The sequence below is a fragment of the Triticum aestivum genome, chromosome 5A, assembly GCF_018294505.1.
Source record: "Triticum aestivum cultivar Chinese Spring chromosome 5A, IWGSC CS RefSeq v2.1, whole genome shotgun sequence".
Classification (NCBI taxonomy): Eukaryota; Viridiplantae; Streptophyta; class Magnoliopsida; order Poales; family Poaceae; genus Triticum; species Triticum aestivum.
The window spans coordinates 41763720-41789980 of NC_057806.1; the positions used below are offsets into that span (position 1 = coordinate 41763720).

Below are 26261 nucleotides of genomic sequence, written 5' to 3' on the forward strand. Positions count from 1 at the left end.
TGAAACTTCAGATCAAGTTACTACCGAACCTCGTAGGTCAACCAGAGTACGGTCCGCAGCAGAGTGGTACGGTAATCCTGTCCTGTTCTGGAAGTCATGTTACTAGACCATGGCGAACCTACGAACTATGAGGAAGCGATGATGAGCCCAGATTCCGCAAAATGGCTTGAGGCCATGAAAACTGAGATGGGATCCATGTATGAGAACAAAGTATGGACTTTGATTGACTTGTCCGATGATCGGTGAGTCATTGAGAATAAATGGATCTTCAAGAGGAAGACGGACGCTGATAGTAGTGTTACTATCTACAAAGCTCAAATTGTCGCAAAAAATGTTTTCGAAAAGTTCAAGGTGTTGACTATGATGAGATTTTCTCACTCGTATCGATGCTTAAAAGTCTGTCCGAATAATGTTAGCAGTTGCCGCATTTTATGAAATCTGGCAAATGAATGTAAAAATTGCATTCCTTAATGGATTTCTTAAAGAAGAGTTGTATATGATGCAACCAGAAGGTTTTGTCGATCCTAAAGGTTCTAAGAAAGTGAGCAAGCTCCAGTGATCTATCTATGGACTGGTGCAAGCATCTCGGAGTTGGGATATGTGATCAAAGCATATGCTTTTATACAGACTTGCGGTGAAGCCTGTATTTACAAGAAAGTGAGTGGGAGCACTACAACATTTCTGATAAGTATATATGAATGACATATTGTTGATTGAAAATAATGTAGAATTTTCTGGAAAGCATAAAGGAATGTTTGAAAGGAGTTTTTCAAATAAAGACCTCGGTGAATCTACTTACATATTGAGCATCAAGATCTATAGAGATAGATCAAGACGCTTGATATATTTTCAATGAGTACATACCTTGACAAGATTTTGAAGTAGTACAAAATGGAACAGTCAAAGAAGGAGTTCTTGCCTATGTTGCAAGGTGTGAAGTTGAGTAAAGACTCAAAACCCGACCACGACAGAAAATATAAAGAGAAAGAAAAGTCATTCCCTATGCCTCAGTCATAGGTTCTACAAAGTATGCTATGTTGTGTACCTCACCATAAGTTTCGCAAGAGGGTACAACAGTGATCCAGGAGTGAATCACTGGACATTGGTCAAAAATATCCTTAGTGGAATAAGGAAATGTTTCTTGGTTATGGAGGTGACAAAGAGTTCATCATAAAGAGTCATGTCGATGCAAGCTTTGACACCGATCTGAATGACTCTAAGTCTTCATCTGGATACATATTTAAAGTGGGAGCAATTAGCTAGAGTAGCTCCATGCAAAGCATTGTAGACATAGAAAATTTGCAAAATACATACGGCTCTAAATGTGGCAGACCCGCTGACTAAATTTCTCTCATAAGCAAAACATGATCACTCTTTGGGTGTTAATCACATAGCGATGTGAACTAGATTGTTGACTCTAGTAAACCCTTTGGGTGTTAGTCACATGGAGATGTGAACTAATCACATAAAGATGTGAACTATTGGTGTTAAATCACATGACGATGTGAAAGACTCTAGTGCAAGTGGGAGACTTAAGGAAATATGCCCTAGAGGCAATAATAAAGTTGTTATTTATATTTCCTTATATCATGATAAATGTTCATTACTCATGGTAGAATTGTATTAACGGAAAACTTAGTACATGTGTGAATACATAGACAAACAGAGTGTCTCTAGTATGCCTCTACTTGACTAGCTCGTTAATCAAAGATGGTTAAGTCTCCTAGCCATGGACATGTGTTGTCATTTTATGAACGGGATCACATCATTAGAGAATGATGTGATGGACAAGACCCATCCATTATCTTAGCATAATGATCGTTCAGTTTTATTGCTACTGCTTTCTTCATGACTTATACATGTTCCTCTGACTATGAGATTATGCAACTCCCGAATACCAGAGGAACACCTTATGTGCTATCAAACATCACAACGCAACTGGGTGATTATAAAGATGCTCTACAGGTGTCTCCAATGGTGTTTGTTGAGTTGGCATAGATCAAGATTAGGATTTGTCACTCCGTCTATCGGGGAGGTATCTCTAGGCCCTCTCGGTAATGCACATCACTATAAGCTTTGCAAGCAATGTGATTAATGAGTTAGTTGCGGGATGATGCATTATGGAACGGGTAAAGAGACTTGTCGGTAACGAGATTGAACTGGGTATTGAGATATCGACGATCGAATCTCGGGCAAGTAACATACCGATGACAAAGGGAACAACGTATGTTGTTATGCGGTTTGACCGATAAAGATCTTGGTAGATTATGTAGGAACCAATATGAGCATCCAGGTTCCACTATTGGTTATTGATCGGAGATGGTCTCAGTCATGTCGACATAGTTCTCAAACCCGTAGGGTCCACACGCTTAACGTTGTGTGACGATTTGTATTATAAGTTATGTGATTTGATGACCGAAGTTTGTTCGGAGCCCCGGATGAGATCGGGGACATGACGAGGAGTCTCAAAATGGCCGAGACATAAAGATCGATATATTGGAAGGCTATATTCGGACATCGGAAAGGTTCGGAGTGATTCGGTTATTTTTCGAAGTACCGGAGAGTTATGGGAATTCGTATTGGGCCTTAATGGGCCATACGGGAAAGGAGAGAAAGGCCTCAAGGGTAGTCGCGCCCCTTCCCCATGGACTGGTCCAAATTGGACTAGGGAAAGGGGGCGCCCCTTTCCTTCCTTCTCCTTCTCCCTTCCCTTTTTCCTATTCCATGTGGGAGGTGGAATCCTACTAGGACTAGGAAGTCCTAGTAGGACTCCACACTGTGGGTGCGCCCTATGAGGGCCGGCCTCCTCCTCCCTCCATCCTTTATATACGTGGCCAGGGGGCACCCCATAGACACACAGGTTGATCATTGCTCCCTTAGCCGTGTGCGGTGCCCCCTCCACCATAATCCACCTCGGTCATATCGTAGCGGCGCTTAGGCGAAGCCTTGTTCCGGTAGCATCATCATCACCGTCATCACGCCGTCATGCTGACGAATCTCTCCCTCGACACTCAGCTGGATCGAGAGTTCGTGGGATGTCACCGAGCTGAACGTGTGCAGATCGCGGAGGTGCCGTACTTTCGGTACTAGGATTGGTCGGATCGTGAAGACGTACGACTACATCAACCGTGTTGTCATAACGCTTCCACTTACGATCTACGAGGGTACGTGGGCAACACTCTTCCCCTCTCGTTGCTATGCATCACCATGATAGATCTTGCATGTGCGTAGGATTTTTTTTGAAATTACCGCGTTCCCCAACAAATACATGCTTCTCTAAAAGTCTGTATTAAACCATATGCTTTGATCACACTATCAAAGCATATATTCCAACTCCGAGAGGCTTGCACCAGTCCATAAATGGATCGCTGGAGCTTGCACACTTTGTTAGCACCTTTTGGATCAACAAAACCTTCTGGTTGCATCATATACAGCTCTTCTTTAAGATATCCATCAAGGAATGCAGTTTTGACATCCATTTGCCATTCATAATCATAAAATGCAGCAATTGCTAACATGATTCGGATGGACTTAAGCATCGCTACGGGTGAGAAGGTCTCATCATAGTCGACTCCTTGAACTTGTCGAAAACCTTTCGCAACAAGTCGAGCTTTGTGGACAGTAATATTACCGTCAGCGTCAGTCTTCTTTTTGAAGATCCATTTATTCCCTATGGCTTCCCGATCATCGGGAAAGTCAACCAAAGTCCACACTTTGTTCTCATACATGGATCCCATCTCAGATTTCATGGCCTCAAGACATTTTGCGGAATCTGGGCTCATCATCGCGTCCTCATAGTTCGTAGGTTCATCATGGTCAAGTAACATGACCTCCAGAACAGGATTACCGTACCACTCTGGTGCGGATCTTACTCTGGTTGACCTACGAGGTTCGATAGTAACTCGATCAGAAGTTTCATGATCATCATTATTAGCTTCCTCACTTACTGGTGTAGGAATCACTAGAACTGATTTCAGTGATGAACTACTTTCCAATAAGGGAGCAGGTACAATTACCTCATCAAGTTCTACTTTCCTCCCACTCAATTCTTTCGAGAGAAACTCTTTCTCTAGAAAGGATACATTCTTAGCAACGAATATCTTGCCTTCGGATCTGTGATAGAAGGTGTACCCAACAGTCTCCTTTGGGTATCCTATGAAGACACATTTCTCCGATTTGGGTTCGAGCTTATCAGGTTGAAGCTTTTTCACATAAGCATCGCAGCCCCAAACTTTAAGAAATGACAACTTGGGTTTTCTTGCCAAACCACAGTTCATAAGGTGTTGTCTCAACGAATTTTGATGGTGCCCTATTTAACGTGAATGCAGCTGTCTCTAAAGCATAACCCCAAAACGATAGTGGTAAATCAATGAGAGACATCATAGATCGCATCATATCTAATAATGTGTGGTTACGACGTTCGGACACACCATTACGCTGTGGTGTTCCAGGCGGCATGAGTTGCGAAACTATTCCGCATTATTTCAAATGAAGACCAAACTCGTAACTCAAATATTCTCCTCCACGATCAGATCATAGAAACTTTATTTTTTTGTGACGATGATTTTCCACTTCACTCAGAAATTCTTTGAAAATTTTCAAATGTTTCAGACTTATGTTTCATCAAGTAGATATACCCATATCTGCTCAAATCATCTATGAAGGTAAGAAAATAACGATACCTGCCGCGAGCATCAACACTCATTGGACCGCATACATCAGTATGTATTATTTCCAACAAGTCTGTTGCTTGCTCCATTGTTCCGGAGAACGGAGTCTTAGTCATCTTGCCCATGAGGCATGGTTCGCAAGCATCAAGTGATTCATAATCAAGTGATTCCAAAAGTCTATTAGCATGGAGTTTTTTCATGCACTTTACACCAATATGACCTAAACGGCAGTGCTACAAATAAGTTGCACTATCATTATTAAACTTATATCTTTTGGGTTCAATACTATGAACATGTGTATCACTACTATCAAGATTTAGTAAAAACAGACCAGTCATCAAGGGTGCATGACCATAAAATATATTATTCATATAAATAGAACAACCATTATTCTCTGATTTAAATGAATAACTGTCTCGCATCAAACAAGATCCAGATATAATGTTCATGCTCAACGCTGGCACCAAATAACAATTATTTAAGTCTAATACTAATCCCGAAGGTAGATGTAGAGGTAGCCTGCCGATGGCGATCACATCGACTTTGGAACCATTTCCCACGCGCATCGTCACCTCATCCTTAGCCAATCTTCGCCTAATCCTAGCCCCTGTTTTGAGTTGCAAATGTTAGCAACTGAACTAGTATCAAATACCCAGGCGCTACTACGAGCATTAGTAAGGTACACATCAATAACATGTATATCAAATATACCTTTCACTTTGCCATCCTTCTTCTCCACCAAATACCAGGGGCAGTTCTGCTTCTAGCGACCAGTCCCTTTGCAGTAGAAGCACTCAGTCTCAGGCTTAGGTCCAGACTTGGGATTCTTCACTTGAGCAGCAACTTACTTGCCGTTCTTCTTGAAGTTCCCCTTCTTCCCTTGACCCTTTTTCTTGAAACTGGTGGTCTTGTTGACCATCAACACTTGATGCTCTTTCTTGATTTCTACCTCTACAGCCTTCAGCATCGCGAAGAGCTCAGGAATTGTCTTATCCATCCCTTGCACATTGTAGTTCATCACAAAGCTCTTGTAGCTTGGTGGCAGTGATTGAAGAACTCTTTCAATGAAACTATCATCAGGAAGATTAACTCCCAGCTAAGTCAAGTGGTTGTCGTACCCAGACATTCTGAGTATATGTTCACTGACAGAACTATTCTCCTCCATTTTGCAGCTGTAGAACTTATTGGAGACTTCATATCTCTCAATCCGGGCATTTGCTTGAAATATTAACTTCAACTCCTGGAACATCTCATATGCTCCATGATGTTCAAAACGTTGTTGAAGTCCCGCGTTCTAAGCCGTAAAGCATGGGACACTGAACTATCGAGTAGTCATCAGCTTTGCTCTGCCAGGTATTCATAACATCTGGCGTTGATCCTGCAGCGGGTTTTTCACCTAGCGGTGCTTCCAGAACGTAATTCTTATATGCAGCAATGAGGATAATCCTCAAGTTACGGGCCCAGTCCGTGTAGTTGCTACCTTCATCTTTCAACTTAGCTTTCTCTAGGAACGCATTAAAATTCAACGGAACAACAGCACGGGCCATCTATCTACAACAACACAGACATGCAAAATACTATCACGTACTAAGTTTATGATAAATTAAAGTTCAATTAATAAAATTACTTAAGAACTCCCACTTAGATAGACATCCCTCTAATCATCTAAGTGATCACGTGATCCATATCAACTAAACCATGTCCAATCATCACATGAGATGGAGTAGTTTTAAATGGTGAACATCACTATGTTGATCATATCTACTATATGATTCACGCTCAACCTTTCGGTCTCAGTGTTCCGAGGCCATATCTGCATATGCTAGCCTCGTCAAGTTTAACCCGAGTATTCCGTGTGTGCAAAACTGGCTTGCACCTATTGTATGTCAACATAGAGCTTATCACACCCAATCATCACGTGGTGTCTCGGCATGACGAACTGTAGCAATGGTGCATACTCAGGGAGAACACTTGTACGTTGAAATTTAGTGAGATATCATCTTATAATGTTACCGCCGAACTAAGCAAAATAAGATGCATAAAGGATAAACATCACATGCAATCAATATAAGTGATATGATATGGCCATCATCATCTTGTGCCTTTGATCTCCATCTCCAAAGCACCGTCATGATCACCATCGTCACCGGCTTGACACCTTGATCTCCATCGAAACATCGTTGTCTTCTTGCCAACTATTGCTTCTACGACTATTGCTACCTCTTAGTGATAAAGTAAAGCAATTACATGGCGATTGCATTTCATACAATAAAGTTACAACCATATGGCTCTTGCCAGTTGCCGATAACTTTGTTACAAAATATGATCATCTCATACAATAAAATTTAGCATCATGTCTTGACTATATCACATCACAACATGCCCTGCAAAAACAAGTTAGACGTCCTCTACTTTGTTGTTGCAAGTTTTACGTGGCTGCTATGGGCTAAGCAAGAACCGTTCTTACCTACGCATCAAAAAGCACAATGCGGTATAGTGATTGATTTTTGATCTTCAGAAAGAACCCTGTTCATTGAATCCGATTCAACTAAAGTTGGAGAAACTGACACTCACTAGCCACCTGTGTGCGAAGCACATCGGTAGAACCAGTCTCGCGTAAGCGTACGCATAATGTCGGTCTGAGCCGCTTCATCCAACAATATCGCTGAATCAAGAATCAACTAGTGACGGCAAGCAATATGTATATACCCATGCCCACAACTCCTTTGTGTTCTACTCGTGCATATAACCCTAAACATCTACTCCTTTGTATAACCTGGCTCGGATGCCACTTTTGGGGAATGCAATAATTACAAAATTTTCCTACGCACACGCAAGATCTATCATGGTGATGCATAGCAAAAAGAGGGGAAGAGTGTTGTCCATGTACCCTCGTAGACCGTAAGCAGAAGCGTTATAACAACGCGGTTGATGTAGTCGAACGTCTTCACGATCCGACCGATCCTAGCACCGAAGGTACGACACCTCCGTAATTTGCACACGTTCAGCTCGGTGACGTCCCACGAACTCTAGATCCAGCTGCGTGCCGAGGGATAGTTTCGTCAGCACGACAGCATGATGATGGTGATGATGAAGCTACCGGAACAGGGCTTTGCCTAAGCACTGTAACGATATGACCGAGGTGGATTATGGTGGAGGGGGGCACCGCAATGGCTAAACAATGTCAACTTGTGTGTTCTCGGGTGCCCCTTGCCCTCGTATATAAAGGAGCAAGGGGGAGGCCGGCCGGCCCTAGGGCGCGCCAAGGAGGGGAGGAATCCTCCTCCTAGTAGGAGCAGGATTCCTCCTTTCCTAGTCCTACTAGGAGGGGGAAGGAAGGAGTGGGAGAGAGGAAGGAAAGGGGGGGGGGGCGCCACCCCCTCCTAGTCCAATTAGGACCCAAGGGGGAGGGGGCGTGCGGCCTGCCTTGGCAGCCCCTCTCTCTCTCTCCAGTAAGGCCCATCTAGGCCCACTAGTTCCCCACGGGGTTTCCGGTAACCCTCCGGCACTTCGGTTTTCTCCGAAATCATCCGAAACACTTCCGGTGACCGAATATAGCCATCCAATATATCAATCTTTACGTCTCGACCATTTCGAGACTCCTCGTCATGTCCGTGATCACATCTGGGACTCCGAACAACCTTTGGTACATCAAAACACATAATCTCATAATACCGATCGTCACCGAACGTTAAGCGTGCGGACCCTACGGGTTCGAGAACCATGTAGACATGACCGAGACTCATCTCCGGTTAATAACCAATAGCTGAACCTGGTTGCTCATATTGGTTCCTACATATTCTACGAAGATCTTTATCGATCCAACCGCATAACAACATACGTTGTTCCCTTTGTCATCGGTATGTTACTTGCCCGAGATTCGATCATCGGTATCTCAATACCTAGTTCAATCTCATTACCGGCAAGTCTCTTTACTCATTCCGTAATGCAACATCCCGTAACTAACTCATTAGTCACATTGCTTGCAAGGCTTATAGTGATGTGCATTACCGAGAGGGCCCAGAGATACCTCTCCGATACACGGAGTGACAAATCGTAATCTTGATCTATGCCAACTCAACAAACACCATCGGAGACACCTGTAGAGCATCTTTATAGTCACCCAGTTACTTGTGACGTTTGATAGCACACTAAGTGTTCCTCCGGTATTCGGGAGATGCATAATCTCATAGGCATAGGAACATGTATAAGTTATGGAGAAAGCAATAGCAGTAAACTAAACGATCATCATGCTAAGCTAACGGATGGATCAAGTCAATCACATCATTCTTTAATGATGTGATCCCATTTCATCAAATGACAACTCTTTGTCCATGGCTAGGAAACTTAACCATCTTTGATTAACGAGCTAGTCAAGTAGAGGCATACTAGTGACACTCTGTTTGTCTATGTATTCACACATGTACTAAGTTTCCGGTCAATACAATTCTACCATGAATAATAAATATTTATCATGATATAAGGAAATATAAATAACAACTTTATTATTGCCTCTAGGGCATATTTCCTTCATGCGCGGCAGCCGCTTCGCACAGAGAGGATTTTTCGGGCAAAGAGGGTTTTAGGGAGACGTTGTGGTTGGGCGCGTACATGGCGGACGTCCAGACTCCCACAAATCTCCCTCTGATTTGCGTCCACTTTATAGGGTTTCGGACATGCGGATGCGTCCGCATGCCGATGGGCCACCATGTTCGATGACTTGCATCGTCCGCATGCCGATGAGGCACCATGTTGAATGACTTGCATCGTCCGGACACGTCAGTCCGATTTGCGGGTGTTTTGAAGTCCACGTTGGAGATTCGCTTAGGCCCCTTTAGTTCATAGGTAGGAATTAGGAATGACACCCGACAGGTTTGAATACAGATGGAGACACCCCATTACCCTACCCCCCTCATTCGTACACATACCCGTCAAAGTGTACGATGTTTTTTCATATCCTCCACCCGACAGAGTAAATGGATACCAACGGTTAAAAATACCCACCTTTCTGTACCATCCATAAGAAGTATAGTGGCACAAACCGGTACTAAAGGTTTAACACGAACCGGCACTAATGTGCTTCACATTAGGCCATTTTTCTAATAGTGATACCATACACTATGCTTCTTAATTTTTAAGTCCTCATAATTTATTGAGATCTTTAGTTTAGAACTCGGTCATCTGATTTTGACCGGATCAATAATTTCTCAAGGAGCTCTCCTATTTAATTATTTTAATTCACCATATTCTCTAATTTTGAAGCTTTTTTAATTCAATTGAGATATTCAATTTTATATTTGGTTACAATTTTTATCGAGCCAACGATTTTTTCAAATCAATCAACACCAGCCGCTAGAAAAACATATCAACCCCGTGCACCTTCTTACCACCTAGAAAAAAGAAATGCCACCATGTGATGATACTATAGCATCAATACATGCATGTGGCCACCGACACAAGAATTTACCCATAAAAATATGAGTTGATTAGCGCATAACACATAATCACACCATGAAAGACCCACCAAATAATCGCATTATAAATAAACATAAAACACACTCCATCGTCTCCCCATCCGCCAAACTAGATATTTCATCAGGTCCAAAATACAAGGGGTATTAGTTCTTTGGATTGACCAAGTTTAGAGCCAAAAATATCACCCACAATATTAAGCCAAAAAATTATGGAAATTTATTTCATGATGAATCTAATAACACCACTTTGATATTACGAATTTTGATATATTTATTCATAAATTTGATCAAACTTAAAGAGGCTAAACTTTTCAAAAAAATAATACACCATATATTTTAAAACAAAATGAGTATTTTTTTTTCAAAATCTCAGCAACACCAGCGGTGCAGCAAAGCATGCCCAACCCTTCTAGTAAACAACATCTGGGACGGATTAACGTTTAGTGCTTACCTTGACTTGATTTGCACTAGTGTTGCAGACATCGCGAGGCATGAAAATTGTGAGGCTGCTATCATGCTACGCACAGTAGCCTTCGTCAGCCAATGTGTAAACTCCGTAGAAACGTTCGCCTTGGCCTGCCGTCCTGGTTTGTTAAGATGTGTTTACGGACCAAATTACCTTTGACTGTTTGAATGCTTCCGTTTAATTAGGCAACGAGGTCACACATAGATTAGAAATGTATTGTTGCCGGCCATTGCCCCTGCTGCCGGCCAAGTAGAGTGATGAATTAGATCGTAAATTAATTAATGAACAAGACCAGTTAGATTTTCGGGTGGAGTGCGTGTAGTTGTTTTCGGTTTTCCCACAAGTTCAGAAATGCCACTACTACAATTTTCAATTCAAGGACGCCCAGTGGTAAGTGCATGGGCTCGCCGTTGTATTTAAGAGAAGGAGAATGTGCGGTGGCTTAACCACCATATTGAACGAACAATGTCGCCGATGGCATGGATGTTGGTGCTAATGCTACTGCCATTAGCTGCATCGGCCTCTAGCGCCTTGGTGCTGAAGCCAGACTGCCAGGCGCGATGCGGCGACCTCGTCGTCCCCTACCCGTTCGGCATCGGCGCCGGCTGCTTCCGTCCCGGCTTCGAGATCGCCTGCGACAGGAACACGACGCCGTTTCTGCCGGATGTCACCTTCAAGGGCCACACCCCCGCCGAGCCCGTGCGCGTGTTGAACCTGAACGTGACGCCGAGGGCGCAGGTCCGGGTGATGCTGCCTGTGGCGCACGAGTGCGTCGACACTGCCCGCAAGGTGACCGCCCGCTTCGACGGCAAGCTGACATTCAACAAGTGGCGCGTTTACCGCATCTCCAACACCGCCAACGAGCTCTTTGTTTTGGGCTGCGACACCCTCATCTACGCCGCCAGTAGGCCGCGGAGGTCCCGATTCCGGCACGCGACGAGCGACCCCTACTCCAGTGGGTGCGTTGCCTATTGCAATAGCGCCCAGGACGCGCGGGACCGCAGGTGCAACAGCATCGGATGCTGCCACGTCAACATCTCGCGGTTGCTAAACAACACCAAGATGTGGTTCGAGAAATGGTCGCGCACGCGCGTCGACTCCACGCGCCCCTGCGACTACGCCTTCATCGTGGAGAAGAATGGCTACGTCTTCGAGACTGCCCATCTGAAGAGGAAACCGGAGCCGGACCCGGACAAGCGATGGAGCATGCCGCTTTGGCTGGACTGGGCCATCCGCAACCGCAGTAACTCCATGTGGTGCCCCCAGGCGGTCAAGACGCGAGAATACGCTTGCGTGAGCAAGCACAGCGACTGCGCGAATTCCACCAACGGGAAGGGGTACATCTGCAAATGCTCGAACGGCTATGAGGGCACCCCATACCTTATCGATGGATGCACAGGTAACAGCAACTCTAGTACATTCTCTTCTCACTAGTGGAGTAGCTATGGAAAAGCCATGATGGTCCAATAATGAAAATATTCATATAATTTTGTCAAATGTTTATTTAAAATATAAATCTACGCTATGCGTAGGCTACGCATGAAATTCGAGGTGGCCTTCCTGATTTTTACCCCAACTCTATAAAATCTTCCAATTTGAAGTTTTTGGCTTAAAAAGCCACTCTACCAGGTTCCTAACCAACCCTCCATACCTGTAATATTTGGAGCGTGCTACAAAAACAACACATAGGCTCCGTGTTTGAAGGTTGGTGAAGAGAATATTGACACCCGGCGAACTAAACCAATCAACCCGAGTTCAAGTCTTAGGTGCTCGCACATTTCCTAGATTTATTTCAGGTTCGTCCGCGCTATTTTATCTGCTATATGGCATGCCCGTGAACTAGGCATATGTGAAGAGGAACATTTGAGAACCATTTTCTTCCACCTCTGACCTTTGTACCAACGTCAATTGGCAGTACTCACCATGGCTGACCCATTCCGGTCCGTACCACACACCATGGTTCCCCCAATGTGAGCATCCTACCATCTGCCCTACCACCGCCATGACCTCATCATAAGATCTCGATGTGGGGCTGTCTCTGCCACCAGTCCTCCGTTCCCTGACTTGTCGAGGAGGCTAGAGTCATGCACTGGCCATCCATCATTGCCAATTCCATCTTTAGTGCCATCTAGCTTCTACCTATGCTACATCTCTCACACCCGAGCTAAATCCCGTGGGTGACAAGCTCCAGATTCAGTTCTAGCAACTGTTCGCTCGGCAGAGCAGCCCGGGCCACCGTGTGCCACCTATAACCATTCTCCCACCAATTATGAACCTCTCTCGGCTTCCGCTCTTGCATTTGGCCAACTATAACCTCGACAATCAACGTTTCAACGATTTGCCCCAAGGTATATTTTCCTCAAATTTGTTCGATTTAGTAGTGTAGTATCTTGTAGATTCATGCATATGCTATATGATTCACTATTTGTCTGTATGCCAACATGGCTGAGGAGTTTTTTTTGATGATTCACCATCGTTGTACGATCACTACAACAGGAACCCCCTTCAGCAACACATCGATGTGTTGTTCTATGTCCATACATGTGTTGCTAGTGTCTACACCAACGGATTAATATGTGTTGCCGTTGGTGGCATTGCAAGGGTCTACAACAACATATATACATGCGTTGGTAAACGGCCCGTAGAAGCGTTGTTAGAGAGCAACATATAGAGTTGGGCCCTAACAACAGTTCGCATGTGTTGCTGCCCTGCAAAAAACGATAACATAACACATCGTTGATATGATTAGAAGCTTTGCTAGATTGCATGAACAAGTAATGGTATTTTACATATTGCCTTCCAGTATTATGGGGATAGTGCATAGAAGCAACAGTATAATAAACAAAAATGTCTCATATATTAAATCAAATATGTTGCATTACAAAGACCATGATCCAAAGGTTACAAGAGGTGAAACTATCTAATAGTAGCCCAATTCTCGAGCTTGCAATCAACTATAATGTTTGAAACATCGATCAATACAATGACATTCTATTTATCTTTGCAATCTAGTAGCCTCTTTCGTAACCTTGCAATTGAAACTTGGGCCATGTATCATCAGTTTATCTTTGCAATCTACAAGAAGAAAAAAAGTATGAGAAAATAGGTTAACAGAGAAGTCAAATTTGAAGGAGGGCACCATAGAGTGGTTGAATGCCTTGACATTAGCAGCACTATACGCAGTAAAGTACTACCCCGCATCTGACAAAAACTTCAATCGTTGATTTCTTATGAACAAACCTGCTGTATGTCAGTTCAGTTCAGATAAACCATAAAGGGAGGATACTAATTAGTAAGAAACGAGGTACCCCCCTTAAAAAATAATCATGTTCTGACATACAAGAAACAAGTTTAAACTAAATAGAACTTGCATAAATCATAGAAAAACGGATTAAATTATTCGATTGAAAAGTACAGTGGAAAAGAAAACCTTTCAAGATTTTATTCCACAAGCAGTCTGTAGCATTTATGCTCCACATGGTCACAACAAAACTAAAACAAGTAGAGATGCTTAAATTAGTGATCATGACAGCAAGATAAAAAAATGGCCACTGTGTTAATGCCTTCGTACAACATAGATGAGTTTCCACATGAGAATGCAATGTTCGGATGCTATGTTTCTTTAAGAATTGTATGACATATAATGATGCTATGTTTCTTTAAGGAAACATTTGATTCCTATGTTTGATTTTCCTTGCTCTAGGTAATGTTCACAAAATATCAAAGTTAGAATAAGATTGTGAATAATTCAGGTTTGCAAAGATAAATGAACGATGGCCCCATCATTGCTCCCAGCAAAATAAATGAACTACATATTAAGCGTAAGCAACCGAAAGTGATATTGTTATGATATATTCAGTCCGTACAAACTATTGCCTGCTAACTGGTACAAATTTCTCTCAGAACAATAGGGGAGAGTCCAACTGAGCTATTATATGACAGTTCAGTTGAACACATTTCTTTAGACGAAATATCTAACTTTATTATTCACTTAAACACTTTTCGAACCGTATATAGCATAAAACAATTACAAAATAAAATTAGAAGCTGAAAATATTTAGAGGTAACGACAGGTACCTCATAACATGTCCGAGCTTGATCAAACCTGTTCTGAATATGATAGTATTGTCCAAGATTACACGAAGTTGTTCCAACGCTACAAGAGGTATGTAAAACGTGTTTTGTGCAGAACGAGTTAACATTGGGAATTTATATGAAATATCATAAGAATTGACAAGTGTACGCTGGAATGATGAGGATATAATATTTAGTTCTCTGCTGACACAAGTGTGCGCCATTCTTCCACTCATCAGCAACAGTACACACCGAGCAGGCATAGATGCATCACACACCATGTATTGGAAACATATATCCTATGCATCCCAGTATCCCACTATCTGGTCCAATTTAACCCTAAAAAATAGCCATATGTCAAAATGAACTGAATCAGAAAATACTGAACAATAATATGGAAAAGAAATCTAATCTCAAACTTACAGTACAGTATATCAATAGGTTCAAATGATTGCTCCAGGATTTCAATTGCTTCTAGATATAATGGTTCAGCTTTCTCGTACTCTTTGCCTATACAATTCCACCTGCAATTAATAGTGAAAATAGGGGAAAAAAGGAATCCCTCTTCAGGCAAAACCAGTATTTAAGAGAGGTTTATGAAAGCCCGCCACCTGACAGGATGTGGCCTGGCCTTATAAATTCATGTATCGAAACCATTGAGTGCCAATGGTGTCAAATGCAACCCGTACAAACCTAACATACTGGGAAAACACAGTGATACATGAGGTAGTTCAGTGTGTGATCTATCGATGCCAAGAAGTTGGGTCATTTAGAGTTGTTTGGCCGATGGATCTTTGGTGGTTACTGTGGCGTAATGGACATTCACTTGATAGAAAGCAAAGACTGGACCCTAATATCTAACCCCCTGCTAGAATTTACTTCTGTAGATAAAAGGGCCATGCCTTTTGTCTCGAGTAAATCTATTTGTGGAGACTGCACACTTGGTCTGAAGTCTGAACCATTTCTTCAGAGCATAAACCAAGCTAGATGAAAAAAAATACTCAGCTACATATAAAAATATAGATCAGGACAATCATTGCTGTAACGACCACTGCATCCTCCAAATTAAAATACAAAATCTTCTCCATTAGTCGTATTGAAGTACTAAGGAGGTTATGAAGATCACCTGTCTACTGCTTGGGTGCATAACACATACAGATTCTTCATGAACCGTCGGTGTGGGAGGCGGTAGCCGAGGTAGAGCAGGACAGTCGAAGGCGATCCGGCAGCAGCGTATGTGGAGACACAGAGGCAACTTATGCGGAGACACCGAGGTAGCGGGCCTATGAACCAGAGGAGGCGCAGGAGCAGTGCCCATGCTGACTAGGGTTGCTGTAGGAGCATGTTCAGGGGCGCGGAGGATGCCGCGGCGGCGGAGGATCCGAGGAGACCAACGCAGCCGGGTGATGACTGATGGCGCGGTTGGGAGGGCGCCGGAGCTAGCCAGAACCGGTCAGGAGCGGCGGTGTGGTGTTTGGGTGAGAGGAATCGGGGGATAGAGAGATGGCGTGGTATAGAATAAGGTGGAAATAGGTACGGGGATTATTTTTAGGAAACGGGGAGGTTAGAGTTTTCTAAGGCAACGGGGCGCCGGAGGTTAGCGCCAAGCGAGGGATAAGTGAGGGAAGTGGGAGGTTGACCAAAACAACACATCATCTCATCACCGTTGCTAGACATGCGTTGTTATATGGGTGTTCTTGTTGTAGTGGATCTTGATGTTGATTCATTTGACGAGGAGATTATGTTGATGGTTACTCCATGAATGATGGAAAGTGGGAGAAAGGCGAGTTGTGCAGGGTTATAGCTCGGTCCTTTGACATGCCACCATAACAGAGAAGTCGGCCCTGATATGCTCATCCTATATAACCTCTGTGTCTCTTCCAGCAACGGTTCTAGATGTCAGTATAATTGTTTTAGCACATTGACGAAGTCATGTAGTCTTAGGTGCTCGCATATTTTCTGGATTTATTACAGGTTCTTCCGCACTATTGTATCAGCGATATGGCATGCGTGTCAACTATGAGGCGTATGTAGAGAGGAACATTTGAGGACCATTTGCTTCCACCTTTGACCTTTGTACCGGCGTCGATTGGCAGCACTCGCCATGACTGATCCATTCCCGTCCGTACCAGACACCATGGTTCCCCCATGCGATCTTCCTACCATCAGCCCAACCACCGCCATGACCGCATGACAAGATCTCGATGTGGGACTGTCTCTGCCACCAGTCCTCCGTTCCCCGACTTGTTGAGGAGGCCAAAGTCACGCACGGACCATGCGCCATCGCCAATTCCATCTTTCATGCCATCTAGCGTCTACCTGTGCTACATCTCTCATACCTGACCTAACTCCTGTGGGTGACAAGCTCCAGATTCAGTTCTAGCAACCGTTCGTTTGGCAGAGCGGCTCATGCCGCTGTGTGCAACCTACAACCTTATATCGCCACTTACGAACCTCTCCCTGCCCCCACCATTGCATTCGACCAACGATGACCTGGACAATAAGGGTGTTTGATGACTTTCTTCAAGATATATTTGCCTCAAATTTGTTTGATTTAGTAGCGTAGCATCTTGTAGATTCATACAAAGGCCATATGATTCACTATTTATCTGGATGCCAACATGGTTGAGGAGTTTTTTTTGATGATTCACCATTGTTGGATGATCTTGATGTTGATTCATTTGATGAGGAAGATGAGGAGATTCTGTTGATGGTTACTCTACGGGTGATGGAAAGTGGGAGGAAGACGAGGTCTGCAGGGTCATAGCTCGGTTGTTTGACATGTCACCAGAATAGAGAAGCCGACCATGATATGCCCATCCTATATAACCTCTGCATCCTTCTAGCAACACTTCTATATGTCAATATAATTTTTTCAACACATTGACAAACTCATGTAGTCTTAGGTGCTCGTATATTTTCTAAATTTATTTCAAGTTCTTCCGTGTTATTGTATCAATGATATGGCATGCCCGTCAACTATGAGGCGTATGTGGATAGGAACATTTGAGGACCGTTTGCTTCCACCTTTGGCCTCTATCCGGGGTCGACTGGCAGCACTCACCACAGCCGTCCCATTCCTGTCTGTACACACACCGTGGTTCCCCCAATGTGAGCTTCCTACCATTTTGCCCAACCACTGCCATGACCTTATCATAAGATCCCGATGTGGGGCTGTCCCTGCCACCAGTCCTTCATTCCCCAACTTGTCGAGGAGGCCAGAGTCATGCACCGACAATCCTTCATCGCCAATTCCATATTTTGTGCCATCTAGCTTCTACCTATGCTACATCTCTCGCACCCGAGCTAACTCCCGTGAGTAACAAGCTCCAGGTTCAGTTCTAGCAACCGTTCGCTTGGCACAGCAGCCTGGGCCGCCATCTGCCACCTACAACCTTCTCCCACCACTTATAAACCTCTCCCTGCCTCCGCCATTGCATGTAAGCTATTGAAACATTCTCCGCGCAACGAAGAAATGTAGTTAGGTTGATGGGATTTACTAGTTCCCAAAAGCTGGCCACGACACTCTAGGTGGTTGCGTATGGCACTCCTGCATATTTGACCAATGAGTATCTTTAAATTGTCGAAGATACAATACCTAAGAGCATGAGACCGTTTTCTGAGGTTGCAATCATGGTCTACACAACAGAGTATTTTGGGGCACCCAATGCTGATGAGACATCAAGACTTTTAGCAACAGGTGAAGTATGAGGCTGACCAAATATGCTTGGGAGCATTGACTGCATGTGTTGGAGCCGGAAGAATGTCCCTGCATGTCATGGACAATTCACCACACCTTGCCAGGATCCAACTTTTATCCAGGAAGTGGTTTCCTCTGATGACTTGTAGATTCACCCTTGCTACTTTGGCATCATGGCTCTCATCATGACATCAATGTCTTGTAGGTATCTAATCTTTTTGCTAGGCTAGAAAGTGGTGATGCTCTGACATGCAACTTCAATGTCAATGGGCATGATTATGACCAAGGCTACTATCTCACCCATGGCACCTATTCTTCATGGTCAACATTTTTCTAGACAATTTCAAGTCATCAAGGTAAGAAAAATAAACTCTTTGCCAAGTGTCAAGAATGAGTGGAGAAGGATATTGGCGGAGCATTTGGGGTGTTGGGAGCTTAGTTTGCAATTGTTCGGGGTCTTGCTCGCTTCTGGGACAAGAATACCTTGGGAAAGATTGTGGCATGTTGTGTGATTCTAGAAATGGTCATCGAGAAGGAGTGGGATGCATAGTTGCTACTATAGTACGAGTTGTTGGGCTTCCCTAAAGAGGAAGAGTGATGTATCACTAACCAAAGTATTTCCCTCAGTTAAGAACCAAGGTTTAATCGAACCAGCAAGAGTTAACCAGCTAACAACATAAGTAGTACCTCCACACGAAAAAATAAAATACTTGCACTCAACTTGGCAAGGGGGTTGTCAAGACCCTTGTCTTGTTAGTTACAAGATTAAGAGCAAACATATGGATAAATAATGGTATAGTGAAATGGCAAATACTAAAAGCAAATGAAGAGGCAATTTCTTATTAGAAAGTATTAATGGAGAATGGACCCGGGGCCCATAGGTTCACTAGACGTATCTATCTCAAGAAAATGGCATGGTAAGAAATTACAGTTAAAATTGACAAGAAAAAGCAATCTTTATGACTATGATCATTAATGGCATAATCTCATATAGACATTACGTCTGTGATAAGTAGACCATTAAACTTACTAGCGTCTACTATTAATACTCTACCCCAAGCCCGCTATCCAGCATGCATCTCAAAACATTAAGTTTATAAGAAACAAAGTACTACAATAAGCAAGACATAATGTAGACAAAAAGAAATCTAGCAATAGGGTTATACCCCGTCGTTTTATCCTTAGTAGCAACAATACAATATGTGTTTTGTCCCCATTCTATCATTGGGATACAATACATCGCAAGATTGAACCCGCTACTATGCACCACTCCTTCTGAAGAACTACTCATCACTCTTGGCCAGAGAAGACAAGTAGATCGGAAAGCATACATAGCTACTTAATTATAAAGCAAAGAAACTTCAAAATATTCAATTGGATTTAAAGAATAATCTGATCATGATATCATAATTCATCATGTCCCAACAAACACACTGTAGGATTACATCAAATTGATCCCAATCGCACATGGAGAAAGCGAAACATGGTATTGAAGATCGAAAAGGAGAGACATAACCATCTAGCTACTACTATGGACCCATAGGTCCTAAAGGAACTACTCACACATGGTTACGGAGGCAGCAAGGTTGATAAAGAGGCCTCCGACAATGGCTTTCCCCTCCGGCAGAACTTCGGAACAGGGCTTTAGATGGGATCTCTTCGAAACAAAGGCTTGCATGGCGAGGAAATTCTTCTAGAGGAATGACAGATGGTTTTCGTATTTATAGGAATTTATGGAGATGGAATCGGTTCAAGCCGGTTCCCATGGGCCCCACATGGATAGCTGGCGTGGCCACCCCTAGCCGCACCACGTGTCCATGTGGCTGCTTCTTGTCTCGTCTCCCGAAGCTTCCAATGTATCTTGTGGCCCCAAAAAAATAATGTTAAATCCACAATGTATTTTGAACTCCGTAGATATTGATTTCTTGCAAAACTAAAAATAAGCATAAAAATAGGAACTAACACTGGGTACTTAAATAATAAGTTAGTCCATAAAAATAATATAAAATGCTATAAAAAGTATATAAAAATGATAACATAATAGCATTTAACAATAAAAATTATAGATACATTCGAGACGTATCAACAGTGGACTAGGACTAAGGCTATGTTGGCCAAAGTGTCAAACCTCGTAGGAACCCATACCACATTTAGGTTTTCCTTGAGGTGTACCGGATGACTGAAGACCCGAGATCTCATGACGAGCTTCGTGAATATCCCAATTAACATCATTGGAAATTACATGGCAGATAGTGTGCTTACATTCATTCAATCCTAATTATTAGTTAATTTGGAGTATTTGCTTCATCGGATTATCTGTTGTCTTCAGATTATTTATTTTATTAGGTTATTTTTTGCAACCATACCTTCTTATTTTGTTTAAATTTGAATTTAATTTCCATGAACCTATTGATTTGAAATTTTACTGAATTGTTTGATATCAAAAGATGAAGAGTTTGAATTTCTTTGATGTGATTGAATTAGGATAGATTTTATATGCACACAAATAGAAGAACATAAGGGTAATTCATTTGAGGACTCAAGTTTGGGGAATTTGACTTTGATCATTGCCTTTCAACCTCCAAAATATTTGGAGAGCGCTGTTAGAAATTTTGGAGGCCATATTTATTGGGAATTGGTTAGATTGTTGTAAGGTCCCGACCAAGTCGGTGCTAAGAAACCTAAACATGATGCAACTCAACTCAACTCTCAAATTTTCTCACCTTCCAGCGTCAAATCAACATAAGTTGTGACCACATGATACATGGGGTTAGATATCTTACATAGAATCGGAAACATAACTTGTGGAGCAGCTCTACATGGCTTTAGAATGGTCCTGCTATTTTTTTAATTGTTTGAGAGTCACCCTTCAACTGGAACTCTAGGTGTATTTTCATTAGCCTCTCTCAATCCAGCGTTTAAACCAGACTCCAAGACTAAAAAGTTTACTTAGCACCAACGTTTGCCTCATGTTCTAAGGACTAAATCAATTATTTATTTGCTTTGCTAATGCTCGAATGACGTTGGGTCGCGTTAGGATTTACCTTTTCTTTTTTAAAGGGCGTCAATTTCTAAATATTTTTACTTTTCCCCATCGGATCATAATCATATGGCTCTAACACACTGACAAGAAATAAGAACTTCTCACTCGCCCCCAATTTTTATAATTAAATCTTTATTGTGCCTTTTTGTCTCAACTAGATAATTGTATGTGTGTTGCAGTGAGAGTATTAATATTCATAGTACATTAGCTCATGATTTACATGCCCATATTTATGTGATCCTGTAACGAAAGAATTTTATTTGGAAAACATTTATTGGCTTACCATGGAATCATAATCATATGGCAAGTCAATAAGAGGTGGGGCAGTTGAGCCATTTTAAGGTAAAATGTGTGGAAAAAGTCAAAGAAGGAAGGCAAATTTCGAAAGAGAAAGAGGGAGTAGGAAACTTAGACGAAGGATGAATACTGAGAGCGAAAGTGCCTTTCTGCTCCCGAGCTCATTTGAGCTCGGTGAACAGTAAAATCCAAAAAAAATCAAAAAAAAATCAAAAAATTCCAAATTTTTTTTGGGAGAAACATTGACAAAAGTTCTAAGTGCTTGCAAAAATTCATCATGAAATCACATTCCTGTAAAGCGTGGCAAAAAAAAAAACAAATTCAGTGCTCCTAAATGCTTTTGAAAGTAGCTTTTTCAGAGTACTGATTTTGTTTTTTTTGCCACGCCTTCTAGAAATGTGATTTCATGGCGAATTTTTGCAAGCACTTAGAACTTTTGTCAATGTTTCTCCAAAAAAATTTTGGATTTTTTTAATTTTTTTTGATTTAGTTTTGATTTTACTGTTCACCCGAGCTCATTTGAGCTCGAGTGCAGAAACTCCGCGTCCGAGAGCGAAAGTGCCTTTCTTCTCTTTGAAGTACTAGAAATTCTCTCTCTCTCTCTCTCTCTCTCTCTCCTGCAAAAAAATATTAAACACGTATTATAGACACCGATAGGTTGACAAGTTTCCCGAGGTGCTATTCAGAATTGACTCATCTCTTTTCTTATATTTAACCTACACACGAACACATACATCTGACTCCCACCGGAACCCATGTGTTTACATGTGCATCTACTAATAAATCTACTTTGTGGTGGAGCATGATGAAGGTTTTTTATCACAACAAGCTTTCAGCCATGCATGTTGCCTTCTGTCAACCAAGATATAGATTGGCATGGTCAACTTGGCTTAATGCTTTCCTGTCTAATGTAGATATCAACGAGTGTAAGAAGCCAGAATTATATCCATGCTTCGGCAAGTGTACCAACAAGGATGGATCTTTCGAGTGCACGTGCTCAAAAGGACACGAAGGAAATGCCAGCAAAAAGCATGGTTGTGTCAAGTCTATAAACACAGGTGGGCACCATTGCTTCTTACTTTCAATAGGATCAACATGTATATAAACTATCTTGGATCAAGCACCCCATTTTAAAAATTAGTAATTCCTCCTTTTCCAAAAAGTTATTTTTAGGTTTGTTCTAAGTAAAACATCTTTAAGCCTAATCGATTCTATATAAAATATACCAACATCTTCAAGGATGAAGCAGCTTCATTAGACCAGTTTTGACATATGTTGTCAATATGTCTATATTTTGTGTCATAGATGTTGCTATATTTTTACAGGTTTGGTCAAACTTAGTAAAGTATATATCTTTGAAATCATAAAGATACTAACATTTTGGAAATGGAAGAAGTAGGTGAAAAGACATTGTTCCTTCTCAACCGTATTTAGCAACCCCCTCTTGTTGTCTTCAATGAAAACAATATTATCATAGTTAGTTCTATGTATTAGCTCATGAATAATAAAAATAGAGTATGTTGCATGAACAATAAGCAAAAAACATTTATGCGGTGCAGATAAAATTCAGATTTCTGCTAAGAAATCTAGATTAAAAAATATAATATTTCAAGTGGAAACAATCCCTATATAAACTAGTTTGAAGCCACAATTATATAAGCATGGAATGCCACCATTTTATAGAGAAGAAAAGGACTCTATCAGTAAGAATTTTTTTAGGTTGCATAGAAGGAATAATAATAATAAAATTATTAGAATATATGTACGATTAAATATGAAATGAAAATATATGTTTTTTACATTAGTAATAATAGATAAATACATTCCAAAAGTTTGAAATAGAAGCCAACATTCTCTCTCGTTACACATAATCTTATCTGCATCCTTTCTCATGCGACTCATATGGGATATTGGTTAGTGGTTGGTTAGCGGACTTACATGGGTTAAATATTTATCCCTCCTATTAGTTGGGTCACTTAGATTTGAGACATTTTTTGTGTTAGATTTTGATCCTTTTGAAATTTGAATCATGTGTAGTTAGTTGATTTTTCATTCAATTGGGTGATACCTCTCCCCTTACCAAGACTTCAAACCCTAGGTCCAACCTCATATCTATTCATTTAACTATTGTTGAGTTATGTCACCATAGACCCTAATTACGTGTCAATCATTCTATTTTTTGCAGGTTTAATCATTGGCCTATCAGTTTCTAGTGGCCCAACTATTCTAATTTTGCTTCTCACCACAAAGATAATAATCCGCAAGCTTAAGAATCAAAAGGAACAAAAGTTGAGACAAAAGTTCTTCAATCAAAATCGTGGACAATTGTTGCAAAAATTGGTATCTCATAGGTCAGATATTGCAGAGCGGATGATCATCCCTTTAAGGGAGCTAGAAAAAGCCACAAACAAGTTTCATCCAACTCGTAAGCTTGGTGGTGGAGGGCATGGTACTGTATATAAAGGAATTTTATCAGACTTGCATGTTGTTGCAATCAAAAGGTCAAATATTGAGGTCAAGAGTGAGATTAATGAGTTTATAAATGAAGTTTCCATACTCTCACAAATCAATCATAGGAACATTGTAAAGCTTTTTGGATGTTGTCTCGAGACAGAAGTCCCTTTGTTGGCTTATGAGTTCATTTCCAATGGAACCCTATGTGATTATCTTCACAAGAAACCACTAAGATCACTACCTTGGCAAGAAATATTAAGGATTGCATTAGAAATTGGTAGAGCCCTTTCTTACCTTCATTCAGGCCTTTCTGTCCCCATAATACACAGAGATATCAAGTCCACCAATATACTTCTTGATGATGCTTTGACAGCGAAGGTGTGTGACTTTGGAGCTTCAAGGTACATTCCTAGAGATAAAACAACAATTACAACTGTGGTGCAGGGAATGTTAGGATATTTAGATCCTACATACTTTTATTGTGGCAGGCTAACAGAAAAAAGTGATGTTTATAGCTTCGGAGTTATTCTCGTTGAGTTGCTTACGAGGAAGATGCCAATTACACGTAGATCCTCCTCAGGTGATGGGCTAGTTGCACAATTTGTTGAACTACTTGCAAAAGGAAAATTGGTAGACATACTAGATCCACAGGTAATGGAGGAGGGAGGTAGCCAAGCTGAAGTGGTAGCTTCTCTAGCTATGTCGTGCACAAAGCTAAGGGCAGAGGAGCGACCAACCATGAGGTCAGTGGAGATGACACTAGAAGCACTTCAAGGACCCAAAGAGCGTTTTCGGGTTCAGGATGGAACATATGAGGGGAGTTATTCAGCAATGAGGTATACATCACCAAGAAGAAGTACAAGCTTAGAGAAAACGAGCAGACAATATAGTCAAGAAGAAGAGTTCGTGTTGTCCGCGAGCTACCCTCGATAGTCTTGCTTACAGTTTACATGTGAAAGATCTTCTATATATAACATGCACGTGTGTTGAGCATGTTTAGGCACTATGTGCTTTAATTTGTTGTTGCCTTAATGTTATGAATTTAAGCAAAATCTATCAATACTGTCGGATTTCGGGTTCCGGCAGACCCTTAAGGTTCAAACTTTGGGGTGCGCGCAAAGATTACGCCTTCTACCTCTCCGTCTCGCAAAGATCTAGACTACTGAAAGAACTGCACAAGAGACTCAAGGTTTATACTGGTTTGGGCCACCGTTGTGGTGTAATACCCTACTCCAGTGTTTGGTGGGTGGATTGCCTCTTGGGGTTGATGAAGATGAACAATACAAGAAAGAACAGCCTCGCGAGGGTCTGCTCTTGGCGGGGGCGATGAACTGCTAGGAGGAGTTCAGTCACCCTTCTCTCTCTCTGATTTCGATCGGATCCCCCTTACCCTGTGGATGGCTGGTCCTATTTATAGAGGCCCTGGTCCTCTTCCCAAATATCGAGCGGGAAGGGAGCCAACAATGGCGGGCTAATTTGAAGGGGGACAGCAAGTATCAGCTATCCTGACAAAAGTAGTCTTCGCCTGCGCAAAGCTCTGGTGATGACGCCGTCTTGGGCTCCACGATGACCTCCATCTCGTAGTCCTCCTGGTCTTGGTCTCGTTGCACCGAAATGGCAACCTTTGCCTGATGCCTCGGTACTCCGCGGCTGCGCTTGCTCCCTTTGCACCAAAGAGGAAAGGAGGACGCTGCGCGGGCTGGCACCCGCCTGACGCCCTGAGTCGTCATGGCTTGCGTCACGGGCTCCTCGTGAGGTACCCCGCCTTGATCTCTCCGCCTCCTCGTGAGCCAGCCTGATGAGGCCGCGCCTGAGGAAGCTCCGCGTCGTCCGCCCCGCGAGGCTTGGCCCCTCGCGAGGGTCTTGAGTCTTGTGTTGATGAAGATGGGCCGTGCTGGGCCCCCTTTGAGCCACGTCGCAGGCCGCAGGCAGGCAAGTCTGGGGACCCCCGTTCCCAGAACGCCGACAGTAGCCCCCGGGCCCAAGGCGTGCCCGGACTTGGCCGTGCTGAGAGGCGAAAGGGCAAGGGCGAAGCACCGCGGGCCCTAACAGCCTGCAGCCTTGGGCGCGGCGTGGCGGTTGA

General features: G+C 42.5%; 1 protein-coding gene across 1 annotated transcript; it reads left to right on the forward strand.

Moving 5' to 3' along the window:
* The first annotated feature begins 11075 nt into the window (after positions 1–11075).
* LOC123101189 (wall-associated receptor kinase 5-like) lies at positions 11076–25111 on the forward strand. Its single transcript, XM_044522757.1, has 4 exons — positions 11076–12009; positions 16997–17041; positions 22639–22782; positions 23910–25111. Exons 1-4 carry the CDS (start codon positions 11076–11078, stop codon positions 25109–25111), a joined length of 2325 nt encoding a protein of 774 aa, XP_044378692.1.
* The last annotated feature ends 1150 nt before the right edge of the window (positions 25112–26261 follow it).

Excerpts from the sequence above, each read along its gene's own strand:
- LOC123101189 (XM_044522757.1), top strand. The coding sequence starts at position 11,076 with ATGTCGCCGATGGCATGGATGTTGGTGCTAATGCTACTGCCATTAGCT. Across the intron at positions 17,042-22,638 it reads ACCTGACCTAACTCCTGTGG|ATATCAACGAGTGTAAGAAG; the intron begins GTGACAAGCTCC and ends TGTCTAATGTAG. Across the intron at positions 22,783-23,909 it reads TGTCAAGTCTATAAACACAG|GTTTAATCATTGGCCTATCA; the intron begins GTGGGCACCATT and ends TATTTTTTGCAG.